The following is a 27,695-nucleotide window of genomic DNA, read 5'->3' on the forward strand; positions in this document are numbered from 1 at the left end:
ACACTTTTTTTTAAAAAAGGCAAAAATTTCAATAGATAACTGAACAAAAGACATGAATATATTTTTCACAAAGAAAACACAGTTAACAGTATTAGACAAGATACCATGATTAACAATCAGGGAAATGAATGTTAAGTATAAAATCATTTATAAACACCAATGTGCACGTGCACACACACAAACATACACAAAAGGCCGATGACACCAATGTTGGTCAGTTAGGGAACAATGGGAAGTCTAATATATTGTGGGAGGTGTGTAAACTGATAGAACTACTTTGGAAAACAATCTGGCATAATCTTGAAAAGCTGATTATGTACATATCACAGAACCCAGCAATCCACTCACAGATATACAATACTTCAGAAAAATTTCTGCACAATTACACCAAGAGACATATACAAAAATGGCAACATTATTTATAATAGCAAAAACTGGAAAAAAACCCAAAAGTCCATTGCCAGGAAAGCTACACAGTAATGAAAATTAATGAACTACAGCTATTCATCCCAACATGGTTAAGTTCAAATAAAAAATTTTGAGTAAAATGAACCAAGCCAAAGAATACATGAAGAATACATTAATACAAATTTCAAAAACATAACTAAACAATGAATGGTTGATAGATTCATTCATATGTGGCAAACTAAAAAGAAACAAGGGAATGATAAAATTCAGGGCTGTGGTTCCTCTGAGGAGGTAGGATAGGATGCGATCAGGGAGGGACAACACAGGGGCTTTGAAAATATTGGTAACATTCTATTTCCTAAGTGGGATGATAGGTTTTTAAGTGTTTATTATTTTTAAAATTATGCTTATATATTAGATATAAGATATATATGCATCTATACATACATATACTTCTGTATTTGTATTTCATAAAAAATAAATATAACTGGTAATACCTTAAAGAAAAAAATGCTAAAAATCTAAAGACACAATCTCCAAACTATCTTTATTTCCTAAGCGAATCTAAAGCCACTATTAGCAGAAATTTACTAGCAAATCTTTATTTCAGTTTTTACAAAAGGTTAAAAGTGGGCTCTCCTGCCTGTAAGGAGTTTCTTTTTTTTTATTTATACAGAGTATGCTAAGAAGCATTTTACCACATTTTCAAAAGTATTCAAATCCCAAAATTATAACACTTTCTCTAAATAACAAAATAAACAGCCTCTGCTGACTAGCCTCATATGCATTAGAATACTATAGAATAATATTAGCGTCTCATTTTTTTTTTTTTCTTTGCGGTATGCAGGCCTCTCACTGTTGTGGCCTCTCCCGCTGCGAAGCACAGGCTCCGGACGCGCAGGCTCAGCGGCCATGGCTCAGGGGCCCACCCGCTCCGCGGCATGTGGGATCTTCCCAGACTGGGGCACAAACCTGCGTCCCCTGCATCAGCAGGCGGACTCTCAACCACTGCGCCACCAGGGAAGCCTGTCTCATGTATTTTTAAAACTCATGCAACATGCTTAAAACTTCCGTGAGTAAAACTTTACCAATACTTAGGCTAATACCTTTTCATTTTCCTTCTTTTCTCTTTCACCACAAGTTAACTTTTAATAAAGTTTATTGGCCATTCATAGAAAACTACTCAGAAATTTCTTTCAGTGGCTAGTTCCGTTATCCAACTGAGAGATGAGTACACTTTTCCATAATTTTTTTATTCTCATAATCAAGAAGTCAAACCTTAACCAAAAGAAAAAATCCTGCTTTAAGCTCGGGTCATTTCTCAATTATAATGGCAAGGTAAAATAATCTAAAACCTACCTTGAGAAGTTCAACAAGCCTGCATAATGCCTTAACTGATGTTTTGGTCATTGGCTTTTGCATGGACATGTAGAGATTCATTGTGGTTTTAATAATGGTACTAATACTATATGCATATAAAAAGCCCTATAAAAAATAATATAAAACATTGATTATAATCACAAGAAAAGGTTTCATTTCTTCAAGATTTCATTCTCTATGTAATAATAATTCTTCAACTTGCCAATAACTAGTGTTTTTAAAGTTCATTTTAAAGTCAGTTCTTAAGATTTTGAAATATTCTTTCTTACACAATGTTATACATGGTGGTTAAGTTTCAAAGCAGCCCTTAAAAGTTATGTAACCTATCACTTACCAGAAATTTAGTAAGGTTGACATTACAGCATATAACCACAGTTAAAGAATCTTTCCATTAAAACAAGACTTTCAGAGGAACTATTTGGATGTCAGGAAGATATCTATTCATCCTTATCTTACCTGCCAGGCAAGAAGATAAAGACTCCTATCTGCTGCAGCTTAAGACAAGAGCTGAGGACTCTAAGGAAGTAGGAATTGAAAAATGAGAAGGAGAAAGAGAGCTGCTCTCTGGCCAGTACAGATATCCAACAGTATTTCTCAGTTCCAAGCGAATCCCCGTTTCTTTTTCACCCAGGACAATCCATACTATCCATCTGCTACCATGTCCCCTGCTATGCTGGTGCTATTCAGTCTTTCTCTCTTTCCAGCCCAATAAGAACAGATTCTCTCCTATCCTTCTATTTATGAAGGAAGCCACAGGTCTTGTAAGGTTTAAAAAACAATTTAGTGCTAGTAAACCCAGGGAAACAGTATAGAATACAAAACAGGAAAATGGGTATTACCTCTCAAATATATTTTCATTTAGATCCAAAAAGGACACAGAGAAACATAATGATGGAGATTCTTTAGGTTTATAAAGAAGGACCAAAAAAAGATACATGTACAGTTTAGAAATGAACTACGTTATTGTGAATATATCCAATGAGCCAGGGCAGAAGCTATATGCCAGTGATTCTCAACCTTTTTCTCCTGCTCTACCATCAGTAACAATGGCTCACTAAAGGAGTGATACCCAATGGGGGGAGAGGGGATTTTTGTGAACCAGTAATAGCTCTGTGATGAAGAGATGTGATAAAATTAAGAGAACTAAGAAATGAGAGAGAAGGTAGCAGCCTAAGAGGTGACAATAAGACCAAAGCTTGGGGCATACATGCAGGAAAGAGCCACAAGTCTTACCTTGTCAGCTACAGGACTATTACACCAGACTCTGCCCTAGCGCAGCACTGGGAAAAGTTAAAAAGCAGAGACAAGGAACAGCAAAAGTGTAACTCTAAGGCAGGTAAAAAAAAAAGGGAGTTTCTTTTTTGTGGGGGAAAGGGGGCAGAGCACTCATGGGCCAATACCACACCATTCCTTGATGGTCATTAATTTGTAAAGGACATTGACAAAAGATGTATTTTAAACATCTAAATGGGGAGGGGGGAGGTCTGGGGTCTGTTTCCGTTAACTGCAGAATAATTTGGACCAACCTTTCCACAGAAAACAGCTAGGAAATCTGGGCAAAACATTTTTAAAATCTCTTGAAAAGCATCAAAGAGCTATCAAGAAAATAAGAAAATACAAGGCCAAGACCTGGAAGAAGACAGAAACCCAAAGACATGAGCCTGGCATTTGTGGCTGCTTTCCCACAGAGGCATCTGCCCATTCCCAAAGAGGATAGTAAAGACAGAAGCCAAACCCACAAGGGAAGGAGGGTAAAAATATGAGTCCATGGCCCATCAAGGAGGGGAGGAGGTCCTGGCAAATCACCTAGGCTCTGAGTTGGGTTCTTTTTTTTTTTTGAGTTGGGTTCTTAAAAACTACCCCCTAGAAAGTAAGCATGAACTAGAAATGACAGCCATCATAGAATTTAGGTCCCACTTTAAGTCATCTCAATCTATGACTGGGCTGAGGCGATCTGGGTGCTGCTTGTCCTAGACTAGCTGTGTATCAGAAGCAAAAATTAAATCCTCTCTGGAGGAAGAAAAACAATACCCAGATCCTCAATTATATCTACAGTTTTTCCATATACAACATGCGTTATTAAAAATAACAAGGCATACAAAGAGATAAGACATCCAAAAACAAACAACAACAAAAAATAGATAATAGAAAGACCTAGATAATGAAATTATTAGACATGGGCTTCAAAATAGTTATGTTGAATATGCTGAAGAAATAAAACACAAAATTATTTCAGAAAACAACTGGAAACTATAAAAAAGAAACAAACTGAAAAGTAAAATAATTAAAATTAACTCAGAAAAAAATAAGAAGTCAGCAGATGGGTTTAATAGCAGGTTAGATGTAACTGAAAAAATAATTAGAACAGAAAGAGAACAGAACAGAAATAGTACTTAAAGAGTTAATGACTGAGAATTTTCCGGAAATTCCAGAAGCTCTACAAATCCCAAGCAGCACAAACACAAAGAAAACCACACATAGGTTCATCAAAGTAATAATATCGCTAAAAGCCAAAAAGTAAATCTTATAAACAAAGACACATATTGAAAAAGCAACAAAACTGAAAGCTGACTTCTCAACAAAAACAAAATTAAATGAAATACTAACAGGTATTCTGCAAGTAGAAAGATGAGGAGATGCAGGAAGGATAAAAAACAACAGAATGGGTAAATATATGGGTAAATCTAAGTGAATACTATTAAAAACAACAGCAACAATGCCTTATAAGATTTAAAATATATACAGAATCAAAATACACAGCAGCAGCACAGGTGACAGAGGGATAAATAGAATTCAAGTGGCTTAAGATCCTTATACTGTCTGGAAAATGGTGAAACTACTAATTTATATTGGAGTCGAATGTTCAATAATGCATCTTAATATCTCTACATTAACCACTAAAAAAAGAGTAAAATACTGAATTAACAAACCAATAGAAGGAAGAATGAAATAATAAAAATAATTCAAAAGAGCAAGAAAGGAAAAGAATAGGGACACAGAACAAGTGAGACAAATAGAAAGCAACTAATCAGGTGCTAATTTTAAATCTAAATATCAGTATTGACATATACAGAAAACGGTTTTATTGGGGAGAAATACAGGCTGCTTATAGGAGACACACATTAAAAAAAGAAGTCAAACAGGATGCAAGTAAAAGGATGACAACAGATGGACCATATAGACCTTAATTAAAAGAAAACTGGTACAGCTATGTTACTATCACACACAAAAGACCTATGACAAAAAGCATTACTAGAGATAAAAAGGGACATGTCACAATGATAAAAGGTTTGACTCACCAGTAAACTGTAACAATTCTAAATGTTATGCACTTACTTCATCTCAAAATATATAAAACAAAAGCTGACAAAGCTACGAAGGATAAATAGAAAAATCCACGATAATAGTGGGAGATTCTAACCCAGCTGTCTCAGTAACTGATAGAATATTCAGACAAAATCATTAACAAACATGACACTACTTGATATATATAGAACACCACAACCAACAAAAAGCAAATTACATTCTTTTTAAGTATACATGAAATGTTTGCCAAAGCTGTCCATAGGCTGGGCCACAATGGGCCTCAACAACTTCAAAATACTGGAAGTATCTTAGTACTGCTAGAAATCAATAATAAAAAGATAACTAGGAAACCCTCATGCATTTAGAAACTAAGAATTCTATTTCAAAATTACCAAGAGAGCAAAGTAAAAATCACAATAAATGTTTTTTAATATTCTGAACTAAAGAATAATAAAAATACAACACATCAAAACTTATGGGATAAAAAAAAACAAAAAAAAACTTATGGGATACAGCAAAAAAGTCATGCCTTGGAGGGAGTGTAGAGATTTAAATGCATATATCAGAAAATCTAAATTAATTAATTAAAGTCAAACAGATCCAAACATACATAACCAAATCAATTTTCAGTTTTAAAAACAAGAACACGTCCTACCCTTTACAGTTTTTTCAAAGTGCACCTTCTGTACACTGGATTAACAAAGAAATGACACCCCCCCAAATATTCTAAGTAAGAAGATGCAACTACCTGTATAAAAACATTACATCTATTGGTGAGGTCTTCAGCAAATTTATCCATTCTCTGCTCTTTAGATAAAATAGATTCCATTTTCATCATCCATGAGCTCACAAAGACGTAGTAAGACTGTACATCTCTAACAAAGGAAAATATTGAGGTTATTCAGCATAGGAAAGAAAATTTACTTCCATTTCTTCATACTGGATGGAGTATTTCTCTGCAGCAGCCACTTCATCTTTCTGGTTTTCAATATATACATATATCATATATACAAATATAATTTACTTAAGCAGCAAATATTTACTGAATGCCTATACATGCCAGACACTGTTTCTCAGTACTAAAAACAAAGGGCAGTAAACACAATAAACAAAAATCTCTGCCCCCACGAAGCTTACATTCTAGAAAGGAGACTTGTATAATAAAGAAATCAGAAACTGAAATCTGTAAGATGTCAGATATGTGCTATGGAAAAAATATAGCAGGGAAAAGAGCCACTGGGGTGGTAAGTACAATTTTAAACACAGTGATCAAAGTAGGCCTATTGTAAAAGCTGATTTTGAGCCAAGATTTGAAGTTGAATAAGTAATCCATGCAAATATATAGAGGAGAATTTTAGGAAAGTAAATAACAAATGCAATCATCCCAAAACAGCAGTTTGTCTGGCATGTTCAAGTAATAACAAAGAAGTCAGTATGACAGGAGCACAGAGGGCAGAGATGAGAACAGAAAAGATCAGAGAGGTACAGGGGTCGGGGGGTTGGAGGAATAGGAAAGTGCAGAGTGGAAAGGGGATTTGTGTAATGCCTGGTAGGGCAGTAAGGACTTCAGTGGAAAGCCTCTAGAGGATTTGGGCAGAGTGACCTACTCTAACTCTGAAGAGGATCAATATCACTTTGACTGGTATGTTGAAAATAAACTATAAAGGGGACAATGGTAAAAGCAGGAAAACCACTTAGGAAGCTCCTGTGATAATGCAGGAAAAAGGGGATGACAGCTTGAACCAGAAATGAATGGAAGCTGTCAGAATCTGAATATAAAAGCTAACATTTACTGAATGCTTACTATATGCCCAGCCACTGTTATAAGCACTTTACACAAATTAACTCATTAAATCCTCACATTAACCTTATGAGGTTAAGTATTACGATCTCCATTTTACAGAAGAGGAAACTGACACACAGAGAAGTAATGTGCCCAACATCATATAACTAGTACACAGCCAAGCCAGGACTTCAGCCCAAATCTAGGAAGCTTTCCCATCGTGGAAAAACTAAATCAATAATATAATTCTACTATGCAGGCTGCTTACTAACACTAAATCACTATATCAATGCATTTCAAATTACTCAAGATGAGAACTTTTAGCCCACAAGCTATTTAAGCTATACTTCTTTTATTTTAAAAACAATTAAGTTTGGGCTTCCCTGGCGGCGCAGTGGTTGAGAGTCCGCCTGCCGATGCAGGGGACTCGGGTTCACGCCCCGGTCCGGGAGGATCCCACATGCCGCGGAGCGGCTGGGCCCATGGGCCATGGCCGCTGAGCCTGCGTGTCCGGAGCCTGTGCTCCGTGACAGGAGGGGCCACAGCAGTGAGAAGCCCGCATACCGCAAAAAAAAAAAAAAATTAAGTTTAATTTTAATTAATTCAATCAAATCTGAGAAAAATTATTTCTTCTGAGCCAGGATTCCATTATACAAAAGACACCAATAGCTGCACTTCTGGCTTTGCCTCAAATGGCACTAAAATGTATTATTTGACTTGTGGATGATTTGATTTAGAAGTCTGGAACACAGAGTAAGAGCAGAGTCTTAGGGCAATGCCTCCACTTTAAGGAAGAGGCTGTGATCAGGACCCAAGCAGGGATACAATGTACAGAAGGGAACAGTAAAGTCACAAGCAGGGACAGAAGGAAGAGGCCTACAACAGCAATCAAGTTGATGGCAATCCAATCAGTAACATTAAGAAGAAGGCTAATACACAGTCAAGGGCAGTCAAGAATCACTGAGTTTTAGGTCACACTACATGGGATAAAGCAGAGGTCTGTCACTCCACCCATCATTCCTAGATCCAGACGCCAGATAATCTTTATCTCCTGTAAATATATAAAAATGAAACTGCTTCAAGTTTTAAAAAGCCAAGTTAATTGACAAAGTGAGTCCAAAAAGGGTCCTGTCAGATTGTCAGCTTCATTTCCAAGTACAAACAGGAGTAACACTAGGGAGAAAGAACAAATCTCCTGTCCTAATATAAAGCACTCAACAGTGTCAACACTTGTACGTCAACTGGGGGTTTGAAACAAAGGTTCATACCTCTACCCTCCAAGGGCAGTATCCCCAGCATCAAAATGGTTGTGAACAAAAAGCAAAATGCAGCAACCTACAAACCTTGGACCCTAGTCAAAGAGGTGGCTGGGGGCACTTGGCCACGTGGGGTCTAATGTATGGTGCGGAGGCAGGAAAACTGTCCCCCACTGTTTCCTCTTCCTCCATAATGAACTCTGGAGCCTGACTGGGACAGCCCTTAGTCACTTCCTCAACTTCTTCTAAAATGTCAGACAAAGCTCATGTTGATCACACCATCTCCTCTCTCCTGGGTTTCACTTTAGTGTTGTGAATTTTAGGTTTCTTTGGCAGTTAATGAGGAGAATGAAAAAGACATTGCCCTCTTCAGCTCAAAGGAGCTCTATAGTGACTGCAGAGAGGTATGTTTTTGAAATTAAAGAATTTAGAAATATTGAAATGTTATCACACGGGGGGGGGTGTCTTTGAAAGTCAACTTATTCAATCTTTTACATACTACGACTCAGTTCCTCCAGCACCCTGGACTGATGGTCATCTCTATTCTGCCTGCGTAGCTCTGGTGAAAGGGTACATTACCTCTCAGGGCAGCCTACACAACTCTGTCGCAAAGGCTCTAGAGTAGGACGGGCGTGGGTTTGCATGCCTTCTCTGATACGTACCCAGCTGTGTGACCTGGCAAAGTTCATTTCTCTAAGCCTCATTTTCCTTACCTGAAAATGGGATAAAAATATAGAGAAACACTATAGGGTAGTGTTAAGAGCTTGTGCTCTAGAGTTAAGACTTCCCAGCTCTGCACATATTAGTTGTTTCGATTTGGGTAAGTTCAATCCCTCTGTGTCTCAATTTTCTCACCTATAAAATGGACATGACAACAGTACCTACCTCATAGGATTTTCTGATGATTAAAAAAGATGATACACATGAAGTTCCTGGAATAGTTATTGGCTTATAGAAAGCATAGGGTAAATACTAGTTGTGACTTTGTTATTTCCCATATGAGAAGACTGTTACAGGGTTTACAAAAGACAATGTGTTTAAAGCCTTTAGCATAATGCCTACTACATAGTTACAAGCTTGATAATGTTGGCAATTATTATTAATATGTGTCACATTCATCTTTTGGTTCTAATTCAACTTCTTGGAGCCACAGAGATCAAATCTGTTCCCTCTTCAACCTGAATGCCCTTCAAATATTTAAAGAAATCTAATACATCATTCCTCAGATTTCTCTTTTAAAGGCCAAACTATATAGAGACTTTTCAGTGAGTCTTCAAAGGTCATGGTTCTCAGATCTAACATCCTGATCAGGTTCATCTGAAGATGCTACCGTTTGTGGCCCTCTTAAAATGTGGCACCACCAAACACTCATTATAATCTGACCAATAAGAATTTAATGGAACTACCAATTCCCCTAGCCTAGATATTATAACTACTAGCTTCCATAAGTTGGGTATAGTTATTAATGTAATCCAAGTACAAACTGACAGTTTTAGCAACTGCATCATACTGTTAAAGAATATGAAGTCTCTGATAACTAAAACATACACATCTTTTTTTAAATTACTGCTACCAAGCCTGGTCCTGTCTCTCCATCCTACTGAGCTCATCTCTCTAATCTAAATCCAAACTTATGTCTTTATCCCTCCTCAACTCTGTTTCAGAGTGTACTGGAGTGCCCTGAAATCTCTGCCATGAGTAGTCCTGCCTGAATTGACTTGTCACTCTCCACTAACTTTAATTATAGGACTTGGGGGTACTAAGAGATGCTTTAGGGGATCTCGTATATTCCAGATATATTCCTCTTTGCCCCACTGTACAGGAGTGACCCAATTTCCCCTCAATAGTCAAGATTAACAGAAAGTAGGTAAATATCCCTATTACCCTTTAACCATGTTACAGTTAAAAACTGTCCAGTACAGGGCCACTGGCAGAGTCCTGTGTCGCTTCACTTAAAATCTTCATCCCAGTCAACGTGAAATTTTAGCAGTATACTCAAGTGACAATGTACAGTAAATTTAATTGTTAAGGCTATGTGATGAGAACATGGGGGCTCATTATACTATTTTCTCTATTTTGTGTATACTTGAAATTTTACACAGTAAGATAAGCTAAAAGATGTAAGTATCAGAAGAAACTAAGAGTTAAAAGTGTTCTTTTAGGAAGCAGGACGAAGGCACAGGGGGGAATGGGGCAGAGGACAATCATTTTTTTCCTCTGAACCTTTAGTACTTCTTAACTTCTTAAATATGTGCATACATTACTTTCATAAAAATTTTAAAAAGGAGTGCATTAAACTAAAGTCAACTCCTGCAAAAATCAACATTGAGTCATGTACACACAATGTTCTAAATGTCATCAACTGGCATCTACTGCAGACTTCACTTTACACACAAAAATATTTAACGCACCTGACAAAAAGTATATGAATGTATGCACACATATCTATATTTCCATAAAGTATAATTTGCCTACATCTTAAATTGAGTTTAAGCCTACAACATTTAAAACAAAAAACACTCCTAGAAAATAAATCTCCTAGAGATTGCCCAACATTTTCTCTGGTAATGAGTAACTATGTCTGATCTTATAATTCAAATGCTTTCTGCATATTTAGAATCAGTATAAAATTTGAAAATATAAACTATCTAAATATTTACATTATGGGTACTTATAAAACCTACTTAGTAAGTGACTGAGCTTTCTGCTGTAGGAAAGTATCTCTGTATATTTTAATGGCTTGAAGACTTTTTCTATCCAGAAGTTTGGCAGCTGCTGGTATTTTCTGGATCAAAAAATTGTCGGGAAACCAAATAATATTAGCAGTCAGAGTGATGGCTGGTACCTGAAACAGGAAATGAAAGAGGAGGAAAATCATTAAATGCAGGTTAAGCAACAAACTGTTTAATAATCCTACAACATGCAATGGAAAACAACTTATTTCAAGAAAAATAATGATAAAAAGATACTCATTAATATGAGATAAATTATGTTAATGTGGCACAGAGTAAAGGCATTCCTATATCTGGTGTGGAGCATGACACTAATTTTATTCTGTCTAAATATTAAACAACACACACTCACAGATTTTCAGATGAACAAAAATATGCAAAAATTAAACAGAAACTTGAGTCTTCATGACCTTTACTTTCACTCTATTTTAGTGAAAAAATACAAAATAAATATCCAAGATGGCTGGGTTCTCATGGTCATAGATCACTTGATTATATAAACCATCTAAATTTTCAATTTTGAAAACAGGTGCCACATCATGGAAACAGCAAAGACAGAGAAAAAAATTGTTTTAAATTTTTTCCTACTTCAATAATGAGAATGGGTGGCAAGAAGAGAAAGCGAAGGAAAAGAAAGAGAAAAAAGTAGTAATAGCAAGTTAATGTACAGGAAAAAATGTGGAAAAGCATCCACTAATATGTATTTATACAATGTGGAATTATGAGGTATTTTCATTTACTATGTTACTTATTTCTGGAATGCTTAGACTTTTTAAAATGAATATTATGATATTATTTTTGTAATTATTATTACAAAAATTATTATTTTTGTAAGCAGGAATAAAATACATTTTAAAATACCCAATTTTATCCCAAATCTTTTCCATCTATTCAAACTGAAAAAAATAGAAGTTCCAAGTTCTTACCTTCTTACAAATGTCCAATAAAGACTTATAAAACTTTTTATCAACCGTTCGAAAAATTTGAAAGTGCAATACAAAGAGTCCACAAATTCCTACATACTTGTCTCTCTGGTCAATTTCAGAAGGTTCTCCTTATAAAACAATAACATGAGAGAAAAACAGAATATACTTAAAATTCTGCTTTAAAGGAAATGAAAACTTTTAAATGAAAACCAAAAAATGCATGTTACATTACCAAGTTTGGCTTCTACATTTGCAAAAATTGAGCGAATACTATGTGCAAATTCTTCAGCAAAAGTGCTATTTTTTGACACAGATACTCCTCCATTGAGAGAATCAAACTGCTGTTCTATACAGGCCTAGACAGGAAACATTTAGAGAAATTTATACTCTCATAAGCTATTATGACTTAATATGCTTTAAACAGATTTAAATATAGAGTGATAACTCCTACATTCATCATTTTGATTTTACTAACACTGAGGCTCAGGTTTTTAACCTTAACCTAATATCTAAATCCTTCTGAATGGGAAATGTATATGTACTTACATATTTGAGTACCCCTTATGTGAAAGTAATAAAACTGAACCAAAATCTCTAATTCTACATGAAGAGATACACACAAGTGATGCTTGCTGACGTATAGAAGGTATATCTGATGAAGCATGGGAAAGCATGCTTTATTATTTTAATTTGCAATTTTAAGAGACTTTTTCTGTTTACAATTACTTTCCTAACACTTTATTACATTATGTGTAGAAATGGCTCCTGGAAAAAGAATCAACAAAAAAATTCTTCTGAAATTAACAGATTAACAGTTAAGTTGGTATAAACAAGAGTTGTGATCATTCTGTAAAAACTGTGATCATCTAAAATATAAAGGTAACCTTGAATCAGATTTTAAATGGAACACACAGTTGACCCTTGAACAAGTGGGGGTTAATCCCCGTATAATTTAGAGCTAGCCCTCTGCATCCACGGTTTCTCCGCACACTTGCATTCAGCCAACCGTGGACTGTGTAATACTATAGCGTTTACTATTGAAAAATATACATATATAAGTGGACCTGTGCAGTTCAAACCCATGTTGTTCAAGGGTACTGTAATGCAATTTCTGGTGGATACTACCCAAAGCTGTGCCATCCAACAGAACTTTCTGTGATGATGAAAATGTTTTATATCTGTGCTGTCTGATATGATCGTTAGCCACAGCTGGCTTTTCTCCCAGCTTTACTGAGATATCACTGGCATGTAACATATGTAAGTTTAAGGTGCACAGTGTGATAATGAGATTACACGCAGCTATTAAGAATTTGACATGTTGCTAGTGTAGCAGAAGAAATGAATTTTTATTTTTTTTAATTAATTTACATTTAAACAGCCACACGTGGTTAGAAGCTACCTGGATTGTGCAGATGCAAATTATATTCCGAGTAGGAAATTAAAACAGACTTATAAAAGGCTGTCTTACAAACCTAAATCTAGAGGTTAACAACAAACAAAATGCTTGACACAACTACTCAGATACTAACCCTTGAACAGTTTTATCCTTTTACATAATTTAAAAAACCCTTATCACAAATACAACCAGTATACTATTAATTTCATTTCCTACTAGATACTGATATAACTATTTTAGTACATTAACCATGTTCTAAGCCTAAGCACTTTTAAAGAAAAATATAGTCACAACAATATGCTATAAAAGTGACCCACTACAATTCTGAGATGGGTCTACTAATATAAGCCCATTTATTATAGCCTGATACAGCACTCATACCTGAAATATCATTCCATCAAGTAACTGTCCTTCTAGCTTCAGCAAGAACTTTTCAAATGGCTTTAGTTTTTCTTCCTGAATTCCAAATTTTGAAGGGTTGTGATGGACAGATTTCAGTAACCTTGTAGAAAAGTAGGAGAAAGACCTTTGATTTGCCTAATAAATTACTGTATTAAAAATATTCCCAGAAATCAAAGTTTTATATTTGTATCACTTGTTTGGCTCTACACATTTGAAAATTTGAACAAAAACAATCCTAACATATTTAATTTTCTAATCATACCTTTTTATATCATTTTAAATTCAGATATCTGGTGCTCTCTAGGTAACAGACATTTAGTGAATGCTTATAGATTGAATAAAACAAAATGCCTTGACTTTTAAAAGTTCTGGAGTATAAAACAAAATAAAACCAAGCGGAGAATAAACAACTATCATTCGTATAGAACAAGGAAAAAATGAATCTGAGTCCTAAGATAGTCAAATTAACAACTACACTTTAAGAATTAGGATGCTTTGTACAAGTATATCATACTGTCAAAAAGCCTACCTGAAATTAAAAGAATGGTTACTGTCTTCAAAGAAAATCTGACATGAGATTCTTCTAAATACAGATCTTCAGATCTCCTAACGGATCTGTACTATTTATATTTATTTATTTTTTACTAATACATTACCTATACAAAGTAAGAGTATTTTAAACATTGTAATTGGCTCACCTTTTGTACATAGTCCAGTGGTCTTTCAGTGTGATATGATTATCAATAATTTCATCCAGGGTAAGCAGAACTGTTAGCAGCTCTCCCAAGTGCTCATACATAGTCTGTCAAAAAACCTTAAATGATTATCATTTAATCACTAGTTAGAAGTTAAGCTTCATGTGGATTTTTTAAGTTAAACACACTTGGGCTAATTACTAAATTAAAGCAGTGGGTAAATTAAACTACAGATGAAACTGTTAATCCTCAGATGGAACCATCAGCCTTAAATTGGGAAACCCTTCACCCAATATTTCATCCTTGATCATGATACTGTAGATTCTCTGAAGAGACCACTTGGAGAGTCTGCATTGAGCCAATACTAGGAAGAGTTACACTGATAGTGGGTCAGTAATGCCTCATCAACTTCACAGATAAAAGAGAACAAATGCAAAAAAAAAGAACTCCTTTAAGAGCCTTGCAATAATTGTTGTACTCCCCAATCATGCAAACTCCAAAGTAAAATATACTAAAAATTACAGTTTTACAGGTCAAGTTAAATTACTTTTACCTGAAAATGAACTCCAGTTGTCTCTATAATTTTGGGTGCAATCCTGTAATAAAATAACACCCAAGTTAAAAAAAAAAAATCTCCTTTTTTGTCACAGTTCATGTTTAAGGAAAACACATAACAGCAGAAGCTCTTGGAATTTTAATATGTATTTATTTTTATTTAGGCTTTAGTCACTAAAATTTACATGACCCAAAGAATTATTATCGTATTCCACTTTCCCAAGCAGATAACTTGTACATACAGAGTCTGGGCTCTCCTTGCCTACACCCAACTCCTCAGTGGGTAGGTATATGTCAATAGGCAGCCCATGAATAACCCTTAGCCATTCAAACCTAAAGGATCTAACTTGGGATGGAGCTAAAGAAATAACAAAACTGGTATTTATTTCTTTCTAAACTATCAGAATTTCACAATTTTCAACTAGAATCTTTGTTATCCCACCCAAACTGGCATTTGGGAACTAGACCTTGTTCAGCTGGATTTATTGCTAGCATTCTCATTCCTACTGAAAAAACAATGCATACAATTGGGATTATACCAAAGTCAAAAGCCCCAGGAAAATTCAATTTTACTTCCTAGAGAGTCAATCTACTCAAAAGTAAATAAATTAATACTTATCAAAGCATATATAAATATCCCACAAGACAGAATATTTAAAAAATTAAACACAAAATTCAGACAAATTTCCTCTTTCAAGGGCAGCAGTGTGGTAGTGGGGAGTCTCTTTGAATTACACACCAAGTACAGCAGGGGTTGGGGGGAGCTGTGCTCTCATTCGCTTCTGCCATGAGGAGAACTTCAGTGAGAGCACAGAACATAAAATAAATAACTGACTGACTGGAAAAACATGAGAATGAGAAACAGTTAACACAGTCTTTCACTTTATAAAGAGAGTTGAGATGCAGCATGGTATAGTAAGAACAACAATGAATGGACTGGTGACCAAAAAAGCAGTACCTAACTTGCTATGGAATCTTGGCAAATAATTCCTTTGGGCTTCAGTTATCTCTCTTCTCATAAATGAGAATCCCTAGTCATATACCTAAACAAAGTTTTGTAACATTATAATTAAGTAGTAAATGGGAAAATTTTTAAATATACAGTTTTAATCAAATGCAAGATATTACTTTGTGGTGGTTAAGAATACTAAGGGCTCTATGAAAATGTGGTCTTTTTCTTGATTTAGGGCAGTGGTCCCCAAACTTGGAAGAGCATTAGAATTACTCACAAAAATTTTTCAGGGTAGATTACCTAGCCCCACTCCCCAAGATTCTGTAGTTTAAGAAAAGTATCACATGATTCTAATCCAAGGACCCTTCAATGTAAAGGAAAGAGGAAATAAATAGAGAGAACTTGGTACATATACTAATTCTATATTAGCCTTTTCTATACAATCAGATTTCTTTAAGATTATTGTCAACATTCTCGTTCAGACAGATAATGGGCTCATTCACCATGGCAGAAACTGTCTTACTAACCTATGGATTACACACATCAAGTAGTGCTTAAAACATCATGAGTGTTCAAAGAACGCTGAATAAGTGAATGAAGGAATGAGTGAATAAGTGAGTGAACAAATGAAAAACTTTCATATATTTAGCTAGTTTAAGAAAAACATTTCCTGCATCTCTATTAAAAATGTAAAAACATTTCTAAAATCCATTACTTGTTACTGATATAGAGGGCAGCCAACTGATGGACTACATTCATCACCACTTCATAGCACCTCGTAACAAAACAAGACAGTTCCTGAAATGACAAGTTGAGTATATGTTACAAGTTGAGTAAATGTCACTATTTCTGACTGAATTTTTATGGTAACAATGCTAAACAAAACAGTTTTCTACTAAAAATCTCCAGTTAACCTGTAGAAAGACAACTTCAAGCATCCTTCAAGCAATCAGTTCTTAATTCACCTCCCAACGTTATTTCTACCTCTTTGCCCCTACAGCATTTCACTCATCCTTCTATTTTAAGTCTTGTTTTCATTACTCATATAACTCCTAACTGACAGAGACTGGCTTATTCCTTCTTTGAATGGCCACTGCCCAGTATGGTGGCTAACCCTCAACTGCTTCTCAATAAATGTCTGCCTATTAAATGAATAAATGAGTGAACATCTGAATGAATGAAGAAGCTCAGAAGCTGCCAGTTTAGAAAGTATGACAATGAGGGGAAGGGGTCTTCAGAAGTCACTCTGAAATAACTTCAAATGTTTATTACCTTGAACCTTATCTATGAACAGGCTTGGCACACATCAAGTGAAATATTAATTATCCCAGGAATATGTTTGTCATTAAATAGTTAACTCACATCTATCCTAAAATATTTAGAACCTAATTAAACTTATGGCTGCTCTAAACTGTAAGCTCTATGAGGGCAGAAATTTCTGTTGGTTTTGTACACTGCTGTATCCCAAGCATCAAGAACAGTTTCTAACATATGCTAGGCTCATAAAACATTTGTTGAATGTTTAAAAATGGAATAATATGCAGCTGTTAGATCCACAATTTAAATTTTTTGAAAGTGAAAATAATACATTTCAATTTTATTTAAACAGCTCTAGTTTTACATTTCTTATTAAACTTCTAAAAGTCTAATAAAAGCAGAGGAAAGAACAGAAAATGCAGGACAAATAGAAAGCACAAAACAAAAAGGCAGAAATAAGTCCAGATACATAATACACTATTTATATAAGACAGAAATAGAATTAACCAATTAAAACACAGAAATTTTCAGATTATATAAAAAAGCAAAATCCAGATAGATGCAGTTTTAAAGAAACACAACTAAAACATAATGACACTGAAAGGCTGAAAGAATAAAAAGAATTTTTTAAAAAATGCTAACTAAAACAGAGCTGGGGCAATGATATTAATATCAAACAGATTTTATTAGCATTACTATAGCTAATGACCATATATGTAACTATATATTACATACATAATTATTATCACAGCTTAAGAAGATCACCACACAATAAAAGATTCCATTTACTGGAAATTATGAACAATTATAAACTTGTATGCACCAAATAAAACATCCTCAAAATAAGAAATGCAAAATTTGACAAAACTAGAGAAACTGACACATTCACTTCAACCTTGTAAATTAACATTTCTTAGACTCCTGCCCAGCAGGCTTCCTGTTAGGTTCTGCCAACAGGTGGTATTAAAAGCAGACTAGAAGGCAGGAAATGGACATCCTTCCTATTTCTTGCTGTTTTTATCAACATAATCCAGGCAGGAGCAGTTCACCCCAGCAATGGCAGCTTGCCCCAGGCTCCTCCTCCTTTCAGCACTACAGAACCAATCTTCAATTTTAAACTCTACCAGCAGCAACCAGGCAGCACTGCTTCCTCAGAGGTATGATACTAATTTCCTAGGGCTCCTCCTCCTATAGCTCCCAGACTCTGGCAACTCAAACCTTTTCCCTTTTTTACCCTAGATGTAGAGGTGATATCTGCTTCCTCTGGCTTACCTCACTGTTTTTTCTTTCAGCCCTCCAATTCTTATGGGACCAATTCTCTATATTAAACCTTTTTTTTTTTTCTCTTTCTTTCTTTAATTGAAGTATAGTTGATTTATAATACTGTTAGTTTCAGATGTACAGCAAAGTGATTCAATTATATATATTTTTTTCAGATTCTCTTCCATTATAGGTTATTACAAAAGATTGAGTATAGTTTCCTGTGCTATACAGTAAATCCTTGTTGTTTACCTATTTTATGTATAGTATTGTGTATCTGTTAATCCCAAGCTCCTAATTTATCGCTCCCCACCACCTTTCCCCTTTGGCAACCATAAGTTTGTTTTCTATGTTTGTGAGTTTGTTTCAGTTTTGTAAACAAATTCATTTGTATTATTTTTTAGGTTCCACATATAAGTGATATCATGTAATATTTGTCTGTCTCTGTCTGACTTACTTCACTTAGTATGAAAATCTCTAGGTCCAGCTCTGTTGCTGCAAATGGCATTATTTCACTCTTTTCTATGGATGAGTAATATTCCATTTTTGTATATATGTACCACATCTTCTTTATCCATTCATCTGTTGATGGACACTTAGGTTGCTTTCATAACTTGGCAATTATAAATAATGCTGTATCACTGGGGTGCATGTATCTTTTTGAATTAGTTTTCATCTTTCAGAATATATGCCCAGGAGTGGCACTGCTGGATCATATGGTAGCTCCATTAAATCTCCCCTTTTGAAATACCTCATGTGATTTGTTTTCTGGACTGAACCCTGACTGACACATACCATCATAGAGGATACTTTCAACAAAATGCTCTGTTAGGTAAGAAGACCAAAAAAAGTAGTAAAGATATAAAAGATCTGAATATAGTAGCATGTGTGATTCAATGAAATATATCAAATCTTATATCCAACAATCAGAAGGTAAGTGAGATTATGAGTACTGTTTCCTTATCTCCAATTTTTGCCTTTGTCATATTATATAAGCATTGCTTTTATAACAGAGAAACAGAAGTTATTTCATTCTTTTGATAAACCAAAAGACCTAGAATAACTAAAACTTTGCAGCGATGAGAAGCATATCTAAACTGAAACATCTGGTTAGAAGCCTCATGTGCTGCTGCTTTTAAACCTCATCATAGCTCACATAACAGCTTAATGATCTCCATTAACAACTTTTTCGAACATAAAGTATCCTTTCCTACCAGGTACAAAATTTAAATTATTTTAAAAGGCATGGTGATAAACTGTCCATAAATGAAACTATACAAAGAAACTTATTTTGATAGCTTATCTTACTAAAAATGCTATGAAAATCTTCCAGGAATTACAATCTCAACTAACAATTTAATCCATCGCCAACTAAGTATCTTACCCTCACAGTACACATTCTTAGCATTTGAAGGTTTCATAACTCTATTCTGGTTATGTGTGATTTACTCAAACTTTTCAAAGAAAAGGCTCAATAAAAAGTAAAAACCATTTACCTGTAAGAATGAAATAAATCTCCCCATCTGAATTTGGCAATCGCCTTCCACCATGCTGGAATCTGTAGCTTTAAAAGGCAACATGAAGAATATTTCAATTTTTTATTTTAATCAACACCAAAAGAAAAAGTGTGATTTTTATTCATTAGGACATCTTCTAATCTGCATAGTATTGAAAACAGAATTTTTACACTGAAGAGAAAAATGAAACAATCATTAATCACACAATTAAAAGTAACCATCTGTTTCACTATTTAATGAATTCAAGGAAAATCCTCATCTAGCTACAGTGCATTGTAATTTATAAAAATATCAAAATAAACTTCATACAGAATTTGCTGCTGCTTCATCACTGAGGGTTTTTTTACCTGTTTACCAAACAAAAATATAAACCGACAAAAAATCTGAATGTTAATTTTCTCACACTAATACTTCACATGATCATGACAGTCCTAGAATTGCCAGTTAACTTTTTGTTCATTTCAATCGCAAAAAAAAGCATCACAACATTACAATGTGAAATTTTAAAACTTACCTCCTTCTCCATAAAACAAGAGACCATTATAAAATTTAGTTTCAGCCTGTTTAAAAAAAATTAAAATAATTTTATAAGGTTGCTATTTTGTTTTTAAATTCCTAAGCTCTCTTAGTTATCCCTATTTAATAGTAAGCAGATGATTACATCACGTACATAAATTCACTTAAATTCAAAAACTGCTTGCCATATAGGTAAATGTAATTTATCTTTAGAGTACCAAAGATATTACTGATACTCAACCTTATTTCTTGATTTCTTTAGCCTTTACTTTGTCTTATCTGACCACTCTGTAATTTCCCACATCCTCCCATTAGTTCAGGAGAGAAAAAGCAACCACACAGTATCAAAAAGGTAGAGAAAAAAAAGATGAAGTTTACCATCTTCTACCAGAGTTTTAATGGCTCATGGGTGAGGAAACACAGAACATATTAAAAATGCAAAGCTTTAAAAAAAAATCAGTTATATCCAGAAAGCCATTATATATGACAAGTAACACAGAAGGAATGCAGACCCAGACTCAAACCATTATTACCAGTAAAATGTTAGGTTGAGTGACACTCTTTCAGCTTCGGTTTCCTCATCTATTCCTCACGTACCTCCTGGGTGGTTATTAGCATTAACGGGTTAGCATGGTGTTTGGTACACAGTAAACACCCAGTGAATGGTACTCATTATTACTACTATTATAAATATACAGTTCATTCAACATTCACTAAATATTTATGCACACTGTACACATATAAGCACATATTTGCTTTTAAATCATGTTTTTAAGGTCTTAAGAGTACAAATAATTACCTCATATTTTAATTTCTTGATTTCACAACAAAGTGCAGCATAAACAGTGATGACTTTGTTTAAGACCTAGTTTCATGAGTAAAAACATAAAAGGAAAAAAGTAAATTATAGCAGATAACTAAAGCATTTTAAAAACAGATTTTTAGGTTTAGGAATCTGTACCTTGTTTTCAGTCTTTATGAGTTCCAAAAGGGAAGACTGTTCATAAGGCAAAAGCTATAGAAACAAAGGAAAATAAAATTTCTTTTTAATTTGAAAAAAATCATGAAAATTCTAAATACACAAACTGAGAGACTATCTCTCTTCTATGGAAACTTGTGTTCGACCCTGTACTCAGCACTAGCACCACACCAGATGGGCAGTGACTGCTAATGGCTATGGGATTTCTTTTTGGGCTGGTGAAAATGTTCTAAAATTGACTCTGGTGATAGTGGCACAATTCTATGAATACAGTAAAAACCAAAGAATTGTACTATATATGAATTACATCTCAGGAAAGCTGTTATTAAAGTAAGTCAACATGCGACTTAGGACAGTTGTCTAGCACATAGTAAGTACTCAATAAATGTTAGCTATGGCTTAAGCGCCAACAGTTTCAAAGATAAAACAGAACTACCTCAAAATGGAACAGAGCAGGAGTGACTTATTTTATATCTTAAAAAAATCACTCCCATATTAAGGTCCCCTAAATAGCATAAGGGAGCTTTTGGGAAATCATGGAAATATTCAGTATCTTGATTGGGATATGAGATACATGGGAATAGGTGCTTGGTAAAATTCACTGAACAGTATTTTAAATCTATGCTTCTCACTGTATGTAAAATAACCTCAATAAAAAAAACAAGTAAAGCTTCAATATGCTATTCCAATCCTCTTCATTTTCTTGATAATGAAAAACAAGTTAGCTCAAAGAGTTGGAGTTCGTGTCATTCTTTGACACTGAAGACTTTGAGTTTGTGTCATTCTTTAAAAAGGAAAACAAAAACACATGCATGGCTTAGAGAAAAGGAAATTAACCATTTTTCTCCAAGTTTATTTTAGTTCTTTTAGATTCCAAATAATAAAAATACATATCCCAATTTTGAAAACTGTTTTCAAGATACAGTATGTCCTTAAAAAGTACACATAAATTAAAAAATAAAACAAAATCAAACCTTTAATGCTATAGGATCAAGATTGAAATCCCAAACATCTCCAATTGAATCATCCAGTGCGTCCTCAATTCTTCTCAATTGAGAGGTATACTCCTCAAGAAATTTCCCATAATTCTTAAGCTGGACTTCAGCATGAATTTCTAAATTTAAATTTTAAAAGTTTGTAAGAAGTACAAGTAATGAATTACAAGACATTTACTTCAAATAATCTCAAAAGTCACAGCAAAGTAGATACTAAGCATTGTTAATGTATCACTTCGGAATGTCTGGAGGTCTTGAAAATAAAGTTTTAAAGTTAAACAACAACTGAACTTTCAATCTTTTCCAAACAGATACGATAATTGTAAAAAACAGTAGATGTTACCACTTAGAGATATCATCTTAAAACTGCAACTTTAAAATACTATGAAAAAGTTACTATACCATTTACTCCAAAATCTAAAATATGTGAATAATGCCTTAGACAACTCAATGTCCTGATTCTATGTTTCAGTCATTAACAACTTTTTTGTGCAAAAAAAAAAAAAAAATCATGACCTGATTTAGGTACAAAAATCTGTGTTGTCATAGAAGCAAAATTTTAAAATGTAATGCTTAATTACACAGTAAACTACGTCTAAAAATACACCTAAATATTGTTTTTTAAATGGTTTTAGACCTGCTTCATCATATTATTCCTGTAATGCCTCAAATTTACCAAGATATTTTGTTTTAATTATTTAACTATCATAACAGAATTGGAAAAGCCACTAAAGGACAGTGAGTACAGAATACTGTGCTGATATTTACAGAATTTACACATTAATAGATGACTCTAGGAACTCACTGGAATAAACTGGACAATAAAAGTTTGCCTACTCAGCAAAGTTAATGACAGTAAATATTCCACCTTATTAAACATAAGAATTCATTACTCATTCCAAAGGCAGCAAATTCAACTCCAACTCAGTTTCTTTTATTGATGTGAATTACTTTATTCAATCGCTGTCTTCTAAAAAAAAGTAAAAATTTTCTCTCCTCAAATTAGCAATGCCAAGCAACTCTAAGATAAGGTATGTTCTAACTCATTAAGGATAAAGACCTAGCTTCACATTCTCCCCTATTTTGCAACTAATGCTCCAAATCAGGTGGATCAATTAGTTCATGAAGGTTCCCATCTCATTATAGTATTAATCTAGGCAATTCTGGAAAGCAATTAGTCTAGATATGATTCATATTCCAAAAATTAATGAAAACCAGGCACAGAGAAGAGAAGTTCTCTCTTCCCTACAGCTTAAATTTTTAAAACTGCATTAAGATTCTCGAAATCCCAAGTACATGTCTAATTTTCAGTTACATGGGAAATGACCAAAGCTGCGTTTAAACAGCAAATGAGTTCTTAATGGCAATGCTAGAAAAACATGCCAATGAATTATTCATTTAGTCTGTTTGGAAATTCATAAAGTAGCAGGCAAGAGAAAACCTGTAATAACATTAACGTTCCTTGCTGATAAATTTTTAAGTTGGTAAAAGTTAAAATAAAAAGATTTGAAATAAGAACTCCATAATGATTCTTCAAGAGTAAAAAATGCAAAAACCTATTTACATGCTTATCTCTTCCAACAGACTTAATTCCTTGTTTTATCTTTGTATCCCTAATACCTACCACAGTTCCTGGCATGTGGAAAAAGTCTTTTGAGTGAATCAGATCATTCTGATTGAACCATTTTTCAAACCCAAAACATATTTACATTCCAATATTTTGCAGATACTAAAGTAGGGAACCTCTGTCCATAAAACTTCATACATGACAAGGTGCAGTTCACTTTAACAGTAAATACAGTTATCTTCTCTGTAAACAAGTTGAAAGATTCAATACCACCAGGATCATTTTTTCATGCTGCATAGGAGCTTATAACTTATGGAATGTTTTGTGAAAAACTGCTAACCATCCTGAATTAAGCTCATGCTTCTTTGAGAGGCTAATAAAACCTAATTACATCTAATGTGCCTGTCTTTTGTAAAATTATGCAAAATTTACACGTAATTTTTTTAAATAAATTTATTTATTTTATTATTATTTTTGGCTGCAATGGGTCTTTGTTGCTGCACACAGGCTTTCTCTAGTTGCAGCAAGCAGGGGGCTACTCTTCTTCGTTGCGGTGTGTGGGCTTCTCACTGCAGTGGCTTCTCTTGCTACAGAGCACAGGCTCCAGGCGCGCGGGCTTCAATAGTTGTGGCGCGCAGGCTTCAGTAGTTGTGGCTCGCGGGCTCTGGAGCGCAGGCTCAGTAGTTGTGGCGCACGGGCTTAGTTGCTCTGCGGCATGTGGGATCTTCCCGGACCAGGGATGGAACCCATGTCCCCTGCATTGGCAGGCAGATTCTTAACTACTGCACCACCAGGGAAGCCCTACCCCTAATTTTTAAAAATTACATTCACCTTTTGAGAAAACTACATTAAAAAAACAAATTCACAAGCAGAATGTTCCAATCTCTCTTATATCACCTACGCAGATTCATATCACCAAAGGTCAGAAACAGATCACCAATTTGCATTCATCTTAGGTAAAGTTTCACTGAAATAGTTTGGCCTCTAAATTTTGCTGCGTGGAACTGAATTTGCTAGGTTAAAATGAGACAATCCAATTTTATCAAGTAAAATCGGAAGCAGATTTGCTGTAATTTCTGAAACCTTTTTAGGTGCGCTGGAAACTACAGGACAACACTTTTGAAAAATACCACTTAACGTAAATAAAAGGCATGGGAGGAGATAAACTTGACATTTACGTGTTTATTTTTTTTACCGCGAAATGAGTTCTTTTTCGCTATCTTCTAGAGAAGATAAGCATATGAATACGAAGGTAAAAACACTCAAAACTTCCAAAAGTTGGTTTGGGAGGAAAACGAAGAAAGACAGGAAACCGAAACAGGAACCTGGACCTCAGCCTCACCTACCACTGCACGCTCTGAAGATCTGGAGAAAGCCCCGGGCGGCCAGAGACAAGGCAGCCTCCGCTCCCCGGGCTGCGGGCCCTCCCCGGGCGCGCCCCGCCCGAGCCCCCGGCTGCACGAAGTGGACGCCGCGCCCCCCGGGCCACAGCGGGCTCCCCAGGACCACAGCGGGCTCCCCAGGACAGTCACCGCCCCGAAGGCCAAGCCGTGGCCGGGCCTGACCCAGCATCGCCGGGGATCCCAACCCGGAAAGTTAGGTTCGCGAGCGCGTCCCTCTCACACCCCGAGGCGCAGAAAATGTCCCGAAGCGGACGGCTGCGCGCCGACAGCGACGCAGAGCCCTCCCGCAGGAGCGCTGCCGGGGCTGAGGCGGGCCGGGGAGCGTCCACCCGCAACCCTTGCCTGCCGCTCCCTTACTCTGTGAGCCGTCGTCAACGCGGTCGAACTCCCAGTCCGGGGACAGAGTCTCCACCGCCATCACTCCGGTGCCTCCCACAGTCACAGCCCCAAACAGCCTTGGCGACGACAGCGGCCTCACCCAGGCGGCTCTAACGGCACGTGACTTCCGGCTTCAGTCCCGCCCCCACTCGCGAGGGCCGGCCGAGCTCGTTTCCCCGGCGGGTCGCGGGGGCCGCTGGGAAAGCGAGTCCTCCGTGGTGGCTCGAGGAGGCTGCCGCGGCGCCGGCGGTGGTCCTCGCGGTGTCCTCCCGTTCTTGTTTGGGCCTCGCCACCGTTCAGTTCACTTTTCACGCCACATCAATACCTTCAATTTCGCTCTGCTATCTTCGGGCCATTTTTAATACTAGGAGAAGTGCTCCCTCAGTCTAGCCTAAAAAGGGCAAAATTGATGGGGTCGGGGCTCAGCAGACGCGGTTCTCTAGGACGTCGCCGTCCAGGCGCTTCTTCCCAGAAGCCCGTTTATCCTACGTCTTCCCGGTAGTCACCGTCCGACCTCTTGTTCTGCACGCCCTATGCAGATTGTTCTTGAGAAAAAAAGCCGTGTGCAAGAGGAGGAGTTTACTTTACGAACACCTTAAGCGAGGAATTTTACTTCTCTGCTAATATTGCGCTCACCGGCTCTCTACTCACCTCTTCTTAAAAAGGGAGTGGGGAGGAAGAAGCGCTGTTTAAGTGGGTTCTAAAAGGTACCTACCCGCTAACTGGCTTTTCGGTGAACAAGCATCCGTGTTACCCGGTAAGGCTACATGTCTACAAGTATTTGCACAGCAGTGTTCATTGCTGCATGGTTTTTCATAGATACTAGGAAGAATCCAGGTAAACGTCCATGAATAGGGAGTAATTACATAAAGTTTAATATGGCCATACTACGAAATACTAGATAACTGTTAAAAGAAATGAAGTAGGTTTATAGAGATATGAGAAACTGACAGGAGAAAAATGTGTATTTGTGGTTACATTTGTATACTTATATAAACGTGTACTGGCATATGTGCATGTAGATGCATAGAAAGAGAACTCAGATCACACCAAACAGGACAGTTGTCAACTGGAAAAGAGTATGTGTTGGTGATTAGAAAGTGAATTTTCAAGTTTTATTGTGTCTACTTACATGTTTTTAAATCTTTAACAGAATTTATGAAGGTCTTCTGTAGTCTTAAAAAGGACCAAAAATAACTAACTTAATCAAAGCTAGTAAACGGCCTCTTGAAAGAGCATTCCCTGAGGCCCTTGAATCTGCAGTAGGTCAAATATTTGAGTGCCCACTAGGTACCAGGTACCATGCTAGATGCAGAGATTATTATGAAAAAACAGACAAGAAAGGTGGGTCCCACCCCTGTGGTGCTTGCAGTCTTAGTGGGCATTTTAGAAAGGAAAAAAGAAAGGAAACGAAAATGACAGGTAACATCAGTGCTTCACGGTTGGCAGACATTTTTCCTTTTACTTATGTGTGATCATGAGTTTGACTTTGCTGTATCCTTCACATTTGTGTTAATCACTGTAATTAATCTCCCAATAGCTCATTATGCTACATTGAAATTACAGGTCAGAGCAATTTGAATCTGCATATCCACTAATCTATTAAATCAGTGCAAGAGGCAGTGTCATGTAATAATCAAAAACACAAGTTTCTACAGTCAAATTGTGTAGATCCAAATCATAACTCTGCCACTTACTAGCCATGGGGTTTTGGGCCAAGTAATTTAACCTCTGCTTCAATTTCCTCATTTGTAAAGCGGGAATAATAATAGTAAACTCCTCATAGGATTGTTATGAGAACTAATTTAGTTCATACATGTAAGAGGCATAGAGCAATGCCAGCCACATACTATAGAAATGTTTGCTGTTCTGACACATCATAGCCTTAATTTTAAAAGAAATCTCAGGGATTGCCTCTATTTTTTTAACTTTTTATTTTATATTGGAGTATAGTTGATAAACAATGTTGTGATAGTTGCAGGTATACAGCAAAGTGACTCAGTTACACATACACAGGTATCTGTTCTTTTTC

At 35.8% G+C, this 27,695-nt stretch overlaps 1 protein-coding gene across 7 annotated transcripts in view; it reads right to left on the reverse strand.

Moving 5' to 3' along the window:
* Positions 1 to 25,798, reverse strand: part of WASHC4 (WASH complex subunit 4) — a 67,333-nt gene extending 41,535 nt beyond the window's left edge. For 6 of the 7 annotated variants that reach the window (XR_004351784.1, XR_004351783.1, XM_032645785.1 and 3 more), the window contains exons 1-15: positions 25,643 to 25,787; positions 22,295 to 22,434; positions 21,303 to 21,356; positions 21,141 to 21,206; positions 20,340 to 20,385; positions 19,805 to 19,872; positions 16,507 to 16,589; positions 14,838 to 14,880; positions 14,288 to 14,391; positions 13,569 to 13,689; positions 12,024 to 12,147; positions 11,792 to 11,919; positions 10,818 to 10,978; positions 5,843 to 5,969; positions 1,768 to 1,893 (exon numbers count right to left, since the gene is read on the reverse strand). Coding sequence is in view for 4 of the 7 variants with exons in the window: in XM_032645785.1 (XP_032501676.1) it covers positions 1,768 to 1,893; positions 5,843 to 5,969; positions 10,818 to 10,978; positions 11,792 to 11,919; positions 12,024 to 12,147; positions 13,569 to 13,689; positions 14,288 to 14,391; positions 14,838 to 14,880; positions 16,507 to 16,589; positions 19,805 to 19,872; positions 20,340 to 20,385; positions 21,141 to 21,206; positions 21,303 to 21,356; positions 22,295 to 22,434; positions 25,643 to 25,703 (1,452 nt within the window). In the remaining 3 variants the exon portion in view is untranslated. Of the gene's footprint in view, positions 1 to 1,767; positions 1,894 to 5,842; positions 5,970 to 10,817; positions 10,979 to 11,791; positions 11,920 to 12,023; positions 12,148 to 13,568; positions 13,690 to 14,287; positions 14,404 to 14,837; positions 14,881 to 16,506; positions 16,590 to 19,804; positions 19,873 to 20,339; positions 20,386 to 21,140; positions 21,207 to 21,302; positions 21,357 to 22,294; positions 22,435 to 25,642 lie in introns of all 7 variants that reach the window. The other variant, XR_004351785.1, reaches the window with a different exon arrangement.
* Positions 25,799 to 27,695: the final 1,897 nt, after the last annotated feature.

Source organism: Phocoena sinus, chromosome 10, assembly GCF_008692025.1.
Source record: "Phocoena sinus isolate mPhoSin1 chromosome 10, mPhoSin1.pri, whole genome shotgun sequence".
Lineage (NCBI taxonomy): Eukaryota > Metazoa > Chordata > Mammalia > Artiodactyla > Phocoenidae > Phocoena > Phocoena sinus.